Raw genomic sequence first — 18,032 nt, 5'->3', positions numbered from 1 at the left:
AATATATATATATATATATATATATATAAAAAGGTAAATATATAAAAAGGTGACAAGGCAATATATATATATATATATATATATATATATATATAGGGTGAGTCTTTGCTTTTAGGGGCAATTTAATGGTGGGAAAACCCTTGCCAGGTGCAGTACAATCCGTTAATTATAAAAATACTCCTTATAACGATTTTCGTTTTAATGAACAGCACTTTTGTTGGACAAGCTCGTTTTAATGAGCAAATTTCAACACAATATAAATGAACAGTGAATTGGGGGGATTTTTTTATTATTTAAAATTCAACATAATCTGTTGAGCCATTGCGGAGAAACCAAGTATCAATTATGGTCAGTTCATTTTGTGCTATTATGGCCGAGCGGGAACTACGGATTGAAATAAAAAATAATAACGAAGGCTTTGGGGCATTCGCGACAATTTGAGAAACGTTTCAAGGTTCAAACCAATCCTGGACAGATAACCACTACGTTGCCGGATACTCCACAAAATGAATTTGGAAATTCATTCAGGGTGCCGGAGATAACTCGCCTCCTATTCGGGAGTCACCATATTTCACCAACGTCCAGTGTTGACAAATGGGTACCCTGGCTCCCTCTAATGGATGGCGCACGCATTGATGAATCTTCCTGTTAGTGAAACACCAGGGTGGCGGTATATAGCTGGGTCGAGATGTAAACCCAGGCAAGACAGCTCATAGGCGAGTGTGCATACTTCTAAACTATCTTGCCAACCATATTGAACTGAACAAAGTGACATGTGTAATATTAAAAATCAAAATCTGTTGAGCAATTCTAAAAGTCCCTATTCAAATTGTTAGTGTACCAACATGTCAAGGTACTAGGACCAATTCGTTAAGTGGCATGAAGGCCAACGGGCAAGCAATTAGTGACTCAAATTTCACATCCATTTTTCTCAAATTCCAGCGCATTTCATGCATGTTTTTAAGAAAGTATTTAGCTTCTTAAATTCTGTTTGAGTTGCGATGAGAAAGAAGATGCCAGGGGAGAAACAAAAAGAACACAATGAGATGTAGGATCAAATTAGTGAAGGTCAAGTGATCGAGCAACAAAATTGTCACTGGATATAGTAGCAGCAGCTATTGGATGCAGTCTTGCACGTGTATCTGCAGTGTGTCGATATCAGGAGCACTGAAGTGACAGATTGGACATTCAAGAGCACCCATCGGTTGGGTTAATACGGATGCAGCAGTGGATCCTGGCGGCGCATTCAACTCTAAGGAAAGGGTTGGACAACACATCACCAGCAGATAAAACCATGATAATTAACCCTAGTATGGCACTGTGAGACGGTGGAGAAGGGAGGTCCTTAAACAATATGTCAGAACTTCAGATAGATTAGTTCTCACAAACAAATGACAGCTGTGGCAGCAAGCAAGAATAAAGTGCATTGGATGCATGAACTAACACTAACACGCACGCACGCACGCACACACACACACACACACACACACACACACACACACACACACACACACACACACACACACACACACAGTCTTGTGGCACAATCTTGCCACAGTCTTGCCAACCATATTGAACTGTACAAAGTGACATGTGTAATATTAAAAATCAAAATCTGTTGAGCACACACACACACATACCATTGAGAGGTTGAGGTAGCATCTGATCATCTGGAGTAGTGAATAAGTCTGTATTGTGTCTCCGCTGCATTGCTGCAATCTGATTCCTGCAGAAATGACAATGGCTTGAATGTCCAAGATGATGAACAAAAAAAAATACAGCAGAGCGAAATCGATGGCATGTCATTGGAAATCCCCACGCTTCCCACCTAAACCCCTATAACCCAAAGTTCCCACCCTCTGGGCATGAACCGGGGGGTCAAATCCAAAGGATCGTTACATATATCATGCGCAACCCAATGTTGATTGCATATACACAGTTTTTTTACGGCATAGCCCATAGGGCAAAGCCATCTGGAACAGTGTTTGTCTGTCTCTATGTCCCCTCAAACGTATACCAATCAGAGCTGAGGATCTGGTCACATGACAGGGTGATGTGATTACGTCTGATGTCATTACGGCGGTTGACTCTACACACTCCATTTTGATTTTTTTCCAATTTTGCATTTTTTTTCCAATTTCGTTCAGGCCGAACAACATATTGTCGAACCTGTCATATTTCACAATCGCCAGGCTCTACCTTTACGTTTTTCATTCTGTGTGAAACACAAACAAACCGATTGTTATATATGACTATCAAATAGCAAAAGCAATGGCATTATGTCTCTTTCAACAAAACGGTACATATAGGCCTTAGGCTTCATGCCTCACCTTCAGGCCGTTTCGGACAAACTAAGCACAGGTTTCTTAATACAGTACTGTATCGTTTCAGTAGTATCATTTTTGTAATATTGATAATAATAGTATCGTAAATATGACCATAACACTTTAATCCCAATGTCGTGAATACAAGGTTGATTGATTGAAGCGGTGTATGCTTCATGAATCAATGATAAGCGGTGTACGGCACTAACAACCGTGGAAGTAAGGAATTCGCCTTGGTTTTTTGATAGCATGTTAGTAACCCAATCCTTGTGGGCTATATAGATTACAGTAGGTCTTCCCTCAGTCCTGTAAGTAAAACTTACCTCACGGATGTCGGGATTCCTCCAAATTTCTTTGTTTAATGTTATTAACAGCATTAGTGACTGTTTAAAAAGCTAATCATGTGTGTTTGTGGTTTCTAATATTTTACAAGCCCGGCTACGCCACTGTTCGATTCCGGTCTTGTTTTTAATGTTTTAAAATGGGCCTTGTTGTGGAAAACCAATCAGGTCCACACAATTGACAACTGGTGGTTTAATTCCATTTAGATCATAACATCATCCTGTAACGGAGGAAATACAATAAGTATACGATGTGACATCACATGGGACCATTCATAACATTCAATGCAAGCAAGCTGGATATTCTATGCTGGCGTACCGTTAACGAGTCTACCAGATGTAACGTGTCACAGGAGAAGTCTCGGAGGACCGTCCGCAGCAGCGGGTCTTATAGTCACGCCCCTAGCGGTGTCAACGAGCAGCGAGCATCACCCCCGGGTTCAGTACGAATACGATTTCACTACATTCTCCCCCCCCCCCCGTCAGAATTATACGGCGGTGCGGCTAGAAGCGAGCGAGCGTCAGCACGAACAGGGTACGGAACGTCAGTCGACCCAACCGTATCGGGCCGGGCGGCGAATTTCTCTGCCAGCACGCGTCCGAAATTCCCCGGGTACGGCATCATGCATCCCTGTGTCCCCGGCGTCGGATGCGCCATCAGGGTCGGGTGACGAAGGGGGTAACTCCAAGTCGTCGGGCCCAGGTAGACCCGGCGAGGGGAGAGTCGGTAGACTTTCGGCGATGGGAGCGTCGGGAGAGGCCATAGTCTCATAGATGGGTTCGGTCGGTCCGTCCGATTCCCTACTCAGGTCGGCGACCCCGAAAGGGGCAAGGTGACGGACGGAGACAGTAGTCTCACGGCCATCAGTCGTCATCACACGAGCATGCTCAGGATTAGCCTGGAGAATCTGCACTTTGTCCACAAGGGGGTCGTACTTGCTCGCGTGAACCGCCCGTTTAAGGTAGGCCGGCCCGGGCCCAGCGAGCCAACTGGGCAAAGACCGTATACACCCCGTGCTCCTGGGGTGGTGGAAAAGTCGCTCGTGGGGAGTTTGGTTGGTTGCCGTACTCAGGAGAGCCCTGATCGAGTTCAACGCCGCAGGTAGCGACCAAGCCCATTTATCGAGGCCCCGGCCGAGGGTCCGGAGGTTGAGCATGACGGCCCTCCAGATAATCCCGTTGAAGCGTTCGATCTGCCCATTAGCCTGGGGTCTGTACGGTGTGGTGTAACTAGAAGCAATGTTATTTTGGAGCAGATAGCCGCGCACCTCCTGAGACAAGAAGACCGCACCCCGGTCAGTATGGACATAGGCCGGGTAACCGAACATTGAGAACAAGTTCTGTAAGCATCGCATCACCGTGGCAGCAGTCATGTCCGCGCACGTATAAGCAAAGGGGAATCGCGAGTACTCATCGACGATAGTGAGCAGATAGCGAGAGCCGCTCGACACCGGCAATGGGCCCTTGAAATCCATCGCCAAGCGTTCCCACGGTCGCGTAGCCTTAACCAGAGTCCCCATGGGAGGGTTATAGAAACGCGGTTTGATTTCCGCGCAGATAGCGCAGTCGCGACAGATACGGCGGATATCGTCAATCGAGTATGGGAGATTGCCACACCGCACAAAATGAGCGAAACGCGTTACGCCGGGATGGCCCGCAGTGGCATGCAGCACCCGTAGGCCCTCCAAAGAGGTGATACCCGCGCATGTAGCCGGTCGTGATAAGGCATCGGCGGCCCGGTTATCCTTCCCCGGGCGATATTTGATGGTGTAACAGAAGTCGGCGAGTTCGATACGCCAGCGAGTGATTTTCTCATTCTTAATGCGCTGGGCGTGTAAGGTGTCGTACATGAACGCAACGCTTTGCTGGTCCGTGATGATTTGGAAGCTCCGCCCGAGTAAGTACGGGCGCCATCGCCGAATAGACTCGACGATAGCATACGCTTCCTTTTCGACGGACGAGTGTCTCCGCTCAGCGGTGGTAAGAGTCCGTGAAAAGAAAGCCACGGGACGCCCCCCTTGGGAGAGGGTCGCCGCGATGGCCTGATCCGAGGCGTCACTTTCGAGGACGAAAGAGCCGCTCTCGTCGATTGTCGCCACGGCGGCTCGGGCGATGTCGGCCTTAAGGCCTTCAAAGGCCGCCAATGCGGCCGGACTCAGTGGGAAGGTGTCGCAGGCCACGAGGGGGCGAAGTTTCGCGGAGAAACTTTGCACCCATTTGGAGTAATGGGCGAATAGCCCGAGGGCGCGCTTCAGGGACGCCCGATCACAGGGAGGGGCCATGTCGAGCAAAGGTCGCAGACGCTCCTTATCCGGAGCGACAGAGCCATGGGTCACGGTGTACCCCAGAAGATCTATCGTGCGTAGGGAGTATTGGCACTTATCCTCGTTCATAGTTAAGTGATACCTCTGCGCGACCTCAAGGAAGCGCTTCAGATTAGCATCATGGTGCCCTTGGTCATATCCACAAACCGTAAGATTAGCGAGGTAGACGAAAACATCGGTTAAGTGCTCCCGCACAATGAGGTCATCCATGGCCCTCTGGAAACAAGCGACCCTGTTCGTTACCCCAAAAGGCAATCGCGTAAATTGGTACAACCGCTGGCCCGATTCAAATGCGGTATAGATACGATCCGCCCTAGAGATAGGGATCTGGTGGTACGCACTACGGAGATCGAGAGTGCTATAGACCGAATACTGGGACACCTGTTGCACCAGCGCGTCCATCCCCGGAAGGGGGTAGGCATCCAGCTGTGTAAAGCGGTTAATCGTTTGGGAATAGTCGATTACCATGCGTCTGCGGTGGGCCTCGCTGCGCACCACCAAGACCTGGGCGCGCCACGGCGACCTGCTAGGTTCTATGATGCCGTCTTTCAAGAGCTGAGCCGTTTCGTCCACAATGAATTGCATGTCTGCGCGAGAGTAGCGCCGTGATTTCACCGCGACAGGGGTGCAGTCGGAGGTTAGATTGGGGAACAGCGAAAGCGGCTGGATGTCCATTTGCGCTAGGGCGCACACCGCAAGCGCGTTGTCCGCCCCCACAACAAGCGTGTCAGGCCCACCAAACTCCATTACCAGACGTCCATGCAGCTTAAGAAAATCGTGTCCTAACAGAATATCAGCACATAATGCGGGTAAAACCATAAGGTGTACATCAGGGAAAACCCGTCCCTTTAGCACGAGTTTCAATCGGCATTCCCCCTTCGTGCTGAGTCGAAGCCCCTGGGAAGCCATGAAGATCCGTCTCGTAGACCTCCAGATCCGCCATCCATGCCTGAGCACAAGTCGCTGGTCCATAAAACTATCCGTAGACCCTGTATCCACCAAGGCCCGAACACAATGGCCTTCGACCATGAGGGGAATAAGGGCTTGAGCCAGGCCAGACGAGGCTGCTGGGAGTGGGACTGAGCCCCCCGAATGGGTCGGACAAGCCTCGCGGGTGGATCCTATGCCAGCAGCAGTTTTGCGGTCGTGGCCGGAGTCTGCGTTGTCCATGGGGAATCCATTAACGCCATCAGAGGGCTTTCCCAAGCATTCCGGTGTTTCGCGATTCAAAATCCGACAATTCTGACGGGAAAAGGCCTCCGTAGTATTTGAAAACGCCTTTTGACACTTTTGGCAGGAAAAGGCCTCCGTAGTATTCGAAATCGCCTTTTCCGGGGTGAGGGCCACCGTTAGCTCGTGGACGACACGAGGAGAACGTTCCGCTGGGGCTTGGCGAGGCTTCAAAGCCCCTTGCGTGGCCCGGAGTTTGGTCAAGGACACGTACTTCGTGCCCGATTGAGGATGAGACTGTGGTGGCTGTCCGGTGACGCCCGCCAAGGACGTCTGAGCGCCCAGGGGCCCGCAGAGAGGGGCCCTCCCCTTCGAAGTCGGGTAAGGCGCCGGGTTTCGGGCTCGGCTCGCAGGCTCCGCAATGAGCCCATTCAAGGTCGCCGCGCCCGCGCGACCGCGACCGCGCGATTCAATGAGCCGCGAGCCGCGTGCCGTTTTCCTGCACACTTTCGCGTAATGTCCCTTTTGCGAGCACAAATGGCATATAGCGTCTCGTGCCGGACACACGGGCCGGGCATGGCGTGGCCCCCCACAGAAAAAGCATGCGGCCCCGCGTAAGGCCTTGGGTCTGGTCGTAACGGCAGCCGTCAGGCCTGGGTCTTCCTACGGAGCATCCCGGAGTTCCGCGAGCAGGTCCGCGTCCTCGGCGGTAGCACTCTCCGGCCGGGCGTGTAGTGTAGTGCCCGCCAAGAGGCGCGTGCGATCATAGGTGTTCGATTGCATCCGCGCTTCGGTGTATACTTTCCCTTGCTCGAGTGCCGTAGTGAAGGTCAGGTCGGTCTTCTCTAAGAGCTTGAGCCTTAGTTCCTGGGAGGAGACCCCTGCAATGAAGGCATCTAAAAGAAGATCATCCTGAGACTGCGCGGGAGCCCGTGGCTCCCTGGTGCTGTCCAGCAAGAGCTGCCGGAGCTCCTGGGCGTAGTGGTCCATCGCCTCGTTGGGTTGCTGACGTCGCGTTTGCAGCAAATATCGTGCATACACCGGGCTTTTTTCCTTTATGTACAGCCGTTTGAGCTCCGCGATCGAGAGGTCATACGTCGCGAATTGAGCGATGGAGTTGTACACCTTGTAGTCGATTTTTGAATGAAGTGTTGCTAGCTTCGCGGCAGCCGTCGGCGCGGTCTCAGGCTCGTCGAAATGATTCTCCAATGTTCTGAGCCAGTGCTTCAGTTGCAAGCCACCATCCGGGGCTTGCGGGTCGGCGCAGAATACGGCAACCGCCAGCGTCTTGTTGCCAGCCATGTCGGTAGATATAAATGGAATTAAGTGTTGTGGAAAACCAATCAGGTCCACACAACTTTAGTCCAACTGGTGGTTTAATTCCATTTAGATCATAACATCATCCTGTAACGGAGGAAATACAATAAGTATACGATGTGAAACACACATGAGACCATTCATAACATTCAATGCAAGCAAGCTGGATATTCTATGCTGGCGTACCGTTAGCGAGTCTACCAGATGTAACGTGTCACAGGAGAAGTCTCGGAGCACCGTCCGCAGCAGCGGGTCTTATAGTCACGCCCCTAGCGGTGTCAACGAGCAGCGAGCATCACCCCCGGGTTCAGTACGAATACGATTTCACTACAGGCCTGTAATTGCATTTTTTGGTATTTGACTTTTTGACCCGCCCCTAGGTCCCCAGTGGGTGGGGCCAAAATGATAGTGCTCTCACACCTTCTTGCTATGTCGTGATAATAACTACGAAGTTTGGTGAATTTCTGCAGAACCGTTTAGGAGGAGATAGCGTGATGGATAGACAGACAGAAGGACAGAGCAGATTACAATGAGTTTTTTTTTTTTTAAGCGTGGGGATAATAAATAAAAAATGGACACAAGCAGGTTCATGCCAATGAGTATTCCAAATCCCCTCCAGCTGTTGAATATGACCCTTCCAGGCTTCCACCCATAACAATGTAGTGAAGCATAGGTAGGAATGTATGAAGACACAACTTAGCCTTTTCAAATAGTCCATGAGAAACCCTGAATATTATGCTAAGTTCTCCAGAGAAATGAGAAAGATGTGAATTGCAAAATAATTTGTGGTACAACACAATATCTTTCCCCCAAGTGAATATCTGAAGCACAACCACTCAAAAGCTCATAAGGATTTATTGGGAATTTTAAGTTACCTGCAGCACAAGCTAACTTTACAGAGCTGCTATTCATAGTCTTTGACATCTATGTTGCGTGACAGCAATTTTTGTGAAACAGAGCTGCAATCAGCTGCATTATTATGAACAATGAACATGCTGGTAGATATGCGGAAAGACAAAACTACACTGGATCGATTCTGATCATACCTGCCCATTTTATCAAGCTCGTTCTTCAGCCTCTCATTTTCTTGACGCATTGCTTCGAGCTGCTCTTTAACGCGCTCTTTCTCACTGTGAATTTGCTCACGCTGCTGCCGTTCTGTCAGAAAATCAGCCTTGAAAATTTCTGCCTGTGGGTTTCATGCAGGGTACATTGTGTACATCATGCAGATGATAAGCATGCAGAATATCATGCAGAGTACTTCATATCAGCATGAGAGGATGGCACAAACTTCTAAGCATTCACTTTGGTTACCTGGCTCTTAAGTATAACAAACACATTTAAAAACCTGGAAATGAACAAACTTTATGACATTGGAGAACCTCAAAATACCATTAAAATGTGGTGCGACAGAAAGAAAAGTCCAGAGTAAAACATCGATTCACCTGAGCCTTGAGTACAGGTATTGACTCCAGCTCAGTCTGCTGGTTTGAAATCTTGTTCTTCATCTTATCAATATGTTCTTGTTTTACTACCAATGCCTCCTCACATTCCTGTAACTGTTCCCGGAGGCTTTCTTGCCCTTCACTTCTGGTACCCTGTACCACGCATCACACCAAGTAGGCAAATCATCCTTTTTAAATACGAAAAATAGTCAGGGTCAAAAACTATTACCGTATTTTCCGGTGTATAAACCGCACCCCCGATTTTCTACTTCAAAAAAAAAAAAAAAAATCCGATTTTCGAGGGAAAAAAAAAATCAGGAGAATTTGAAAAAGAGAAGAGAATAAATAAAAAAAATGGAAAGCGAAATATGATGAAAGGAAAGAGAAACTGAAGACAGTCAGGAAACTGAAGAGAAACTGTCACCTTTGGCCGAGATGGTGGTCCCTCGAGGCACATCGAAGGTCAGCGGCGTCTGATCTGCGTTGCCGATGCGGCTTTGGGGATAGTCGTGCTGCTTGCGGAACTTGATCACGAAATTCTGAAAATTAGCAGTCTTCTCTGCTATGTCATCAGGGAGACTCTGTGCGATGTGGGTTCGCCGGCGAATGGAAAGGCCATGACGACCCATGAACCTGTATGCCCAAGACGTACTAGCGGTGAAGTCATCAACCCCTGTTTCCCTGGCGATGAGTCGGGCCTGGAGTCGCAATGCTAGTGTCGCGATGGCGTGTCGCTCGGCTCGCTTCTCTCTCACCCACATTAGCAGTCTCTCCTCCAAGGCCGGCCACTGGGCTGCTTTGACCCTCATTGCCTTCTTCTTCTTCGGCATCGTCTCCAGCGTCTGCTTGTTAGTCCGCCAACGTATAATGACGGACTCGTCGATTCCGAAGTGTCGGCCGGCCGCCCGATTACTAAACTCTTCTGCAAACCTGCAGGCACGGAGCTTGAAAGCTGCTGTGAATGATCTCGGTGCCATCTCGTGGTCTTGGTCAGGATAGAAGCGAATGGTGAAGCTTGGTCTTGGTCAGGATAGAAGCGAATGGTGAATCTTGGTCTTGATAGCTCGAACAGGATAGAACGAATGGTGAAACTCCCCGTTGACCTCTCCGTTTTATACATTCGCCCAGCCCATGCGGCGGCATCAAAGCCGACTTCAATAGGCCAGATAGGCCAGATAAAATAGGCCAGATTCAATAGGCCAGATTTTAAAAAAAGAGTTGTTGATCGTCCCCGCCCGACTCTACGAAACACACCCGACCCGAAACTTTTTTTATTTTTTATTTTGAAAAAAAATCATAAAAAACGATCTTTTCACATTCAAATTTGGCACCGTTCTGCACCGCATGCGCAGTGCATGCTGCGCCGAGCGTCGCAAGTGCCTCGGGCAACTTCACCCATTTTACGTTGGCCATTCATGGCGGCTATTGTGTGAGATTTTCCCGCTGAAATCTGTATTGATTCGTGCTAGAATCGGCTTGAAATGCCTATTGTGATCGCATCAATAGCCCGTGAGGGCTCTTCCAAGACGGTGAAGGACTGGTTTGCGTGCAATATCGAGTTGGATGTTACAATCTCGGACCTCTATGCAGAGTTCTCAGACGGCAAGTATGATGGGGATAGGGAGCCATTGCCTGACGATACACGCGGTACTTTTGTCAAAGTATTCGCCGGCCCCAGTAAAACTGACATGACGAAAGTTTCACCAGCTTGCAAAGTTTCTGATGTGACAAAGACTCTTGGCTCATTTCTCAAATTTGTGTTGGCTGCAGACACGGCCACGGATCACAGGATGGAACCCGATGAATGAAGAAATAAAATCATTTTGAGGAGAAAGGAGTCTTTATTTCATATTTTTCCATGTCAACAAAACTCAATGGAAAGTAGGAAAAAAATGTAAAAAATAAAAATAAAAACCTCCCTCCCTACCCGAACTTTTGAGAAAAAAGGACGCTCAACAACTTTTTATTTTTATGTGGCCTCACAAGGGACATTGTCAACCTTGGTTAGACAATAGGTACGTCATAATGTCCCATGCAAAACATCCTGTTTACCATGTTGACGCTTTTGTTTTGTGACTTAATCCTGTCTTTATTTAGCACACTCTATTCACTATGTGACCTGTCATTCAAAGAGGACTAGTGAAAGTACACATTTTCACAAACACGCATAGAAAAATCAAATATTACAAACTTCAAACTTTCTTGTATTTTGACTGGCAGCAGTAATCGGCGTTGAACCTACCTTAGTAACGTAATTGACGATCATTCATCATTGTATCCCCGCAACCCCAAAGTAATATAAAGATTATGTCCCGTTGATATGACAGTTTTTCAATGCACAAATTTTTCTGTTACTGTGTATCAACCGCACCCCCTTTTTTAGGGTTTTCCCGTTGGTAAAAAACCGCGGTTGATACACCGGAAAATACGGTAACCTGAGCGAAGTCGATGATACACCATCGCAAATCGCCATGCTTCCCACCTAATGCAAAGTTGAACAAGAAAGAGCAATCGGAGATTGCAGACCCTCGCCAGGACGTGTTTTCAGTGTTTTTTAAGGCTTTTTTGTTCAAAACAAATATGGCGGCCGAACCACGTGACCAATGACATCATTTTTTTTTCTCCACCAATTGATCTTAGATGACCCTCAAGAAATTTCATCTTCATCGGATGAAGTTTTGTACTTGTCGAATTATGACGTCATAATGGAGGCACCTATAACTTCATCATTAACCTATTTTATTCCCATGGAGAGTTCTTTATAATGAGCAATCTCAATTTTTTCTATGCAGTGCTTTCAGAGATATAGAGCTGCAAAGTTTTTTGGTTTTTCCAAGATGGTGGACAAACCACGTGACCAATGACATAATATTTTTTTCCCCTCCACCAATTTATCCCTAGGTGCCGCTCAAGAAATTTCATCTTCATCGGATGAAGTTTTGTACTTGTCGAATTATGACGTCATAATGGAGGCACCTATAACATCATCATTAACCTATTTTATTCCCATGGAGAGTTCTTTATAATGAGCAATGTCTCAATTTTTTCTATGCAGCGCTTTCAGAGATATAGAGGTGCAAAGTTTTTCGGTTTTTCCAAGATGGCGCCCATTCCATGTGACCTATGACGTCATAATTATCATTCAAAAATTCTACAGGTGGAGTTGCACCTATGGTGGAAATTTCCTGTCAATAGGATCAACGGTTGCCGAGAACATCATATTTATTCTGTGCAGACAAACAGACAAACAAACAGACCCAAATGCAATACCCTCTCCTCCTGTGAGGGTAAAAATGGCAAAACGTTCCACCAGGAATGACGCAATATCAAATTTAGAGTTAGAAATTATTTTCCTGTTATGCCCTCTGTGACCAAATTTATCACCCCCTGGGGCATGAACGTTGCATGAACATTTCGGGGTAAATAAAAAAATCGTTGCATAATTAATGCGTCCCCCAATGTTAATGCATATACAAAGTTTGATTTTAAAATGTCCCCATAATTGCATTTTTTGGTATTTGACCTTTGGCATTGCCTGGAAGGACGAGGCCAAAAATGGTACTGCTCTTGCACCTTCGTGCCATGAGGTGATCATAACTATCAAGTTTAGATAAATTTTGCCCAACCGTTTAGGAGGATATAGCGTGACAGAGACAGAAAGACAGAGCCGATTACAATATCCCCTCGTTGTTCTTTCAAAAAGCATAGGAATAAAAAGAGTCAACATGACTTTCCATTCTCATGATCTACCATATAAAACACAATGTCAGTTTGTATGTTTGTGCAGACGTCTATCCCCCTTCATAAGGGTAGGTTTTAAAAGCCAATCTTTTTTTTTTTTTTTTTTGTATACAGGATCGAGGCCCATGAAAGAGCTAACATTTATCACACAAAAAATGAAACAGGCACACATAACATATAATAAGGGTAGCGGTAGACAAGATGGGGAGAGAAGGGGAAGCACAAACACAACATTTGAGAGCAGGGACATCGGGAGATCTGTGAGAGGGAGAGGGCTTGGGGGGGGGAAGGGGGGGGGGGTAGTATAAAACACAAGTACACTGCAAGGACTTTTTTTTTTTTTTTTTTTTTTGTATACAATATCGAGGCTCGTGAAAGAGCGAACATTAATCACACAGAAAGACAAACCGACACATAAAACATATAACATAGGGAGCGGTAGACAAGATGGGGAGAGAGGGGGAAGGACACAAACACAACATTTGAGAGCAGGGACCGAGAGACATGGAGACATCGAGAGATCTGAGAGAGGGCGAGGGCTTTGGGGGGGGGGGGCGTGGGAAGGGGGCAGTGGGAGAGGTATAAAACATATGGACACTGCCAGGACTTCCAGGAAAGAAGTTGGAATTTCAAACAAGGTGGATCTGGGGTGAATTAGCGGGGGTAGAAAAGATCAAGGTTTTGGATGGGGGAAGATAAGAGATGGTGGTGAACAGCTGTTTTAAAGACCTGGAGGGAGGAGTGGGATTGAAGGGAGTGAGGGAGTTTGTTCCAGAGGCGGGAGAAAAGAGGAATGAAAGAGTGAAGGTGAGCGGAGAGCCGAGATTTCGGCAGTTTAACCATCAGAGGGTTGCTGGCAGATCTTGTGCGACCTGTAGGAATATTTGGGGGACAGAGCACAGAGAGAGCTGGGGGTGCAAGGCCGGAGAGGAGTCGGTAGAAGACAGAAAGACCACCTACCTGCCTGCGGTGAGTGAGTGAAAGGCCCTCAGAGATAGCTTCATCGCGGGAGATTCCAATAATTCTGAAAGCTTTGGTTTCAACAGCGTGAAGCCGAGCTAGGTGTGAGGCAGGAGCACCGGCCCATAGGGGAGAACAGTATTCCATTGAGCTGCGGATGAAAGCCTTGTATGTGGTGAGGAGCTCAGGTGTGCCGAGGAAGGACTTCGCACGACGGAGGATGCCCAGTCGGCGACTGGCTTTGGAGGCCAGCTTGGAAATGTGGTTTTCCCAAGAAAGATCATGGCAGATAGTGAGACCCAAAATTCTTCCAGGAAAGAAGTTGACTTCCTTGGAAACTTCCAGGAAAGAAGTTGGTATTTCAAAAAAGTGGATCTGGGGTGAAATTAGTGGGGGTAGAAAAGATCAAGGTTTTGGATGGGGGAAGATAAGAGATGGTTTTAACACGAATGTGTGTTCACTACGGTCTATTTCTGAGGATAAAACAAACTCGAAAAACATTTTACATAAAAGAGTAATTATGTGTCTTCTGTTGGAAATGTAGATGGTGGCTTGCAAACCGAGCCTCAACGGTGGATGGTGGCTTGAAGAAGCATTAACAAAAAAAATACAAGGTGCAGGGAGGTGAAAGTCACTGCACTAGGTGTGCAACGCGCGGAGTAAAACGAGTGTTCATATACATCCGTATGATGTCTAATAAAAAAGAAGATATAAGCACACGTGACACTAGACTGAGGCTTCAGACTTTGGCACACTCACGAGGCTGAACCGTCGAATAAACTCTTCCAACCCATCATATTTGATGGGCTTTTTACGAGTATTAAATATTTATTAAATCAAATTGCCTGCCATCAATTCCACCATCGATTTATTCTCAATCACCTATCTAGGCCATGGTGTTGTGATAAACTACAGTGCCAACGATTTACCATTACCTTCATAACGTCCATCTCCTTCACAAGATCGTTGTAATTGCCAAACAGTTCATTATAAACCGTTTGCAGGTGGACCTGCTTTCTCCTGCAGTGGTGAGGCAAAAAAGAAAGCAGAAAGTCTTCGATTGTATCATTTCAACGAGAAATAAAAACCTCATCGAGTGTGTGAGTGCCAACAAGAGAATGTAGTTCAACTGGACTTGCATGGTATTGAGAATATAGAACAATATAATAAATAAAAGTGACTATTTTGTTACGCACAAAAACATGATCTTTGACAACAAATGTTTGCCCAATTCCTGCACAAACAAAAGTTATTCAAAGCAAACAAGGCACACTTAGTTTAGCGAGAACAACTTTTGTTTTCAGAGGAATTTCCAGCACCAAGAAATAAAGCAGACTCTCACTCTGTCTCTTCGGAAAGATCTCGACTACACAATCTTTATAACTGGTGGTTAGCTTTAAAACCTTACATCAAATTCAAAGACAGTATGTTTAATTCTTCGTCTGCACATACGATGATTGTGCCTTACTTCTCCTCAGAGGCTTTCAGCCGCTCCCGCTTTAGTGCTCCTTCCATGTTATGAGCCTGCAGCGATAAACGGTTTACATCACGTGTGTACTGCTCATGTTGCCCGTCAAGCTTCCTCTCCAGCTCCTGGACTTGGCTCATCTTTTCCTCGTAGCTGTCACACCATAGGGCAAACAAAACATATGCACAATGTCAGCAAATAGGAGTGCAACTGGACTTTGTGCCAGTGTTAGAACTTTGTTTTCCAGTTGCGATGCTCTTGTCGACTTCTAGCATGACAAGTCTCTGTCGTATGACCTTAAACAGTGCAGGAGTGGAAAACCTGAGTCATACGCCACATTCGATTTACATCTGCAAATTATAAATCTAAAATTGTTACATCCGGCCCTCGATTCGCTTCAAATCATCATGGTTCATGCATAGGCCTTGTGAAATAACTTAATTTTATTTTGCATTGAGCTCAACAAAATTGGTGTCAGGAAGGGCATCCGGCCATAAAAACATTGCCTCAAACAGAGAACCATGATTGTCTTGGGGCCCGCAAGGCTAACCCCCGCTCTCGCGGGGAAAAATGGCCTTAAAACGATCATTAATTCATTCATTAAGCTCAACAAAATGCGTTATCTTCCTGGAGGCCAAACACACTGAACTGGAGGGTTGCAATACAGTATATATCAATGTGTGTCACAGTGCAATGGCTTATGTGGATGGACACAACGGCCATTTAAATAATAATAATATGAGTTCCCTCGCAAGAAACCTAAATGCAGAAGGAGGCCATTAGGCCCATCAAAGCTTGCGTAATGATTGTCAACTTATGGTTGTTTGTCTATGCTTTATCCTTTTCAAATGCTGAGCATCAAGCACAGAAGCAGCACATACCATATTTACAGTGCTTAGTACGATTCCGCTGGGGTTCGAACACCTGACCTCCCAGACTCAAAGTGAACGTTCTAACCATTACACCACCGAGTCTGACATCATTACTCAGCATCATCAGTCTGGTATCATTTTATAACATCATTGAATTTTGATGCCCAGTAGACATACTTTCAACAACAACAACAACATGCATTTTAAAGGCCATTTTCCCTGCTAGAGCGGGGGTTAGCCTTGCGGTCCCCATGACAATCTTCTCCATTTTGCCCTATTTTCTGCATCTCTCCTTGTTAACCCCCTTGCCCGCATTTCTTCTTCCACCATCATTAGCCAAGTCTTTCTCGGTCTTCCCCGTCTTCTACTTCCTTCTACATTCATTTCCATCACTCTTCTCAACCAGTCACTTTCATCCTTCCTCAACACATGACCAAACCATCTCAACCTGTTCCTCTTCACAGCATCAATCACAGGCTCTATTCCCATCATCTTTCGCAATTCATCATTTGTCTTCCTCTCTCTCAACGATACTCCGCACATCCGTCGAACCATTCGCATTTCCACCCTTTCCAACCTTCGTTGCTGCTCTACGTTCATTACCCATGTCTCGCTCCCATAAATCATAACACTTCTCACACATGCAGCATACACCTTTCCCTTCAGCTTCAACGACACTCCCCTCATCATCAGCACGCCACTCAATTCCCGAAACTTCTTCCATGCACATCTCACTCGAGCAACCGTTGCCGAGTCTGATCCACCTTCTCCATTCAGCATGTCTCCGAGGTAGCAAAATGTTTTCACACCTTCCAGCTTCACGCCGTCTCCAAGATCCAACTCAACATTTCCTCCATCTGCAGCTCCCTCTGTGCACACCTTACATTTGAATGTAGCTGCCACACTGGTTAATGACCCTCTCAGACCACTACATTTTTGATGAACCCACTCAGCGCACATTGTACACTGAATGGAGTTCACTCCGACACCCTTCCGACACACAGCACAGGGCCACTTCCCAGTTCTTTCCACCTCACCACATGCTTTACCACTTGCCATCACCTTCGTCTTTCCGATATTCACCTTCAGACCTTTTGTCTCCATACATTCCTTCCACGTGTTCATCTTTTCCTTCAGTCCATCCATACTTTCCGCAATCAACACCAGATCATCTGCATACAACAACTCCCACGGTAGACCCTCCTTTACGTTCTGAGCCAGCACCTCCATCACAGCTACAAATAGTAGTGGACTTAGTACCGACCCCTGATGCACTCCCACCTTCACCTCAAACTCACCACTGTTCCCGTCCTTCGTCCTTACAGCTGTGTGCGCTCTTTTGTACATTGTCATCACTACTCTGATGAACCATTCCTCCACTCCTAACTTCCTCAATGCCCATGTCAACACTTTGCGTGGAACCCGATCGAATGCTTTCTCCAGATCAACAAACCCAAGAAACAACTTCTTCCTCTTCTCCATGTACTTCTCCTGCAACTGCCTCACAATGAAAAGCGCGTCTGTCGTTCCTCTTCCTGGCATGAATCCAAACTGCATTTCGTCGATCTTCACTTTCTTCCTTATCCTCCTCTCCAACACCCTTTCCAATACCTTCATTCCATGCTCCAATAACTTTATCGCTCGGTACGAGCCACACTCCAGAGGATCACCTTTCCCCTTGTATAGAGGGACGAGGGTACTCAGTTCCCAATCCACTGGAATGCGGCCTTGTTTCACCACCAGATTACAGATCTCTGTCATTCTCTTCACACCCCAACTTCCTGCTGCCTTCAACATATCTCCCACAACTCCCGTCGGCCCTCCCGCTTTTCTACCCTTCATTGCTTTTATCGCTTCCTCAACTTCCTTCTCAGTTATCTTCTCTGCCGGTCCTAAAACTGGAAGACTCTCTATGTTGCCATCCCATTCATTCTCTGTATTCAACAGCATTTCCATATATCTTTTCCATCTTCCTTTAATTCCATCTGGGTCGACAACGATTTGTCCCACTTCATCCTTCAAGCAACTCACCCCCATTACATCACACCTCTCTTTCGCTATCTGCTCTGC

At 46.8% G+C, this 18,032-nt stretch overlaps 1 protein-coding gene across 5 annotated transcripts in view; it reads right to left on the bottom strand.

The window, feature by feature from the left end:
- Window positions 1-272: 272 nt before the first annotated feature.
- Window positions 273-18,032, bottom strand: part of LOC137425134 (optineurin-like) — a 38,113-nt gene continuing 20,353 nt past the window's right edge. For all 5 annotated transcript variants that reach the window (XM_068113259.2, XM_068113260.2, XM_068113261.2 and 2 more), the window contains exons 9-14: window positions 15,091-15,243; window positions 14,558-14,642; window positions 8,922-9,074; window positions 8,523-8,665; window positions 1,641-1,726; window positions 273-1,252 (exon numbers count right to left, since the gene is read on the bottom strand). In XM_068113259.2, the coding sequence (XP_067969360.1) occupies window positions 1,116-1,252; window positions 1,641-1,726; window positions 8,523-8,665; window positions 8,922-9,074; window positions 14,558-14,642; window positions 15,091-15,243 (757 nt within the window). In that variant the 3' untranslated portion in view covers window positions 273-1,115. The remainder of the gene's footprint in view (window positions 1,253-1,640; window positions 1,727-8,522; window positions 8,666-8,921; window positions 9,075-14,557; window positions 14,643-15,090; window positions 15,244-18,032) is intronic.

The sequence above is a fragment of the Myxine glutinosa genome, chromosome 4 (genome assembly GCF_964187855.1).
Source record: "Myxine glutinosa chromosome 4, kmMyxGlut1.1, whole genome shotgun sequence".
Taxonomy (NCBI): Eukaryota; Metazoa; Chordata; class Myxini; order Myxiniformes; family Myxinidae; genus Myxine; species Myxine glutinosa.
This window is presented reverse-complemented; position numbering and strand designations above follow the sequence as displayed.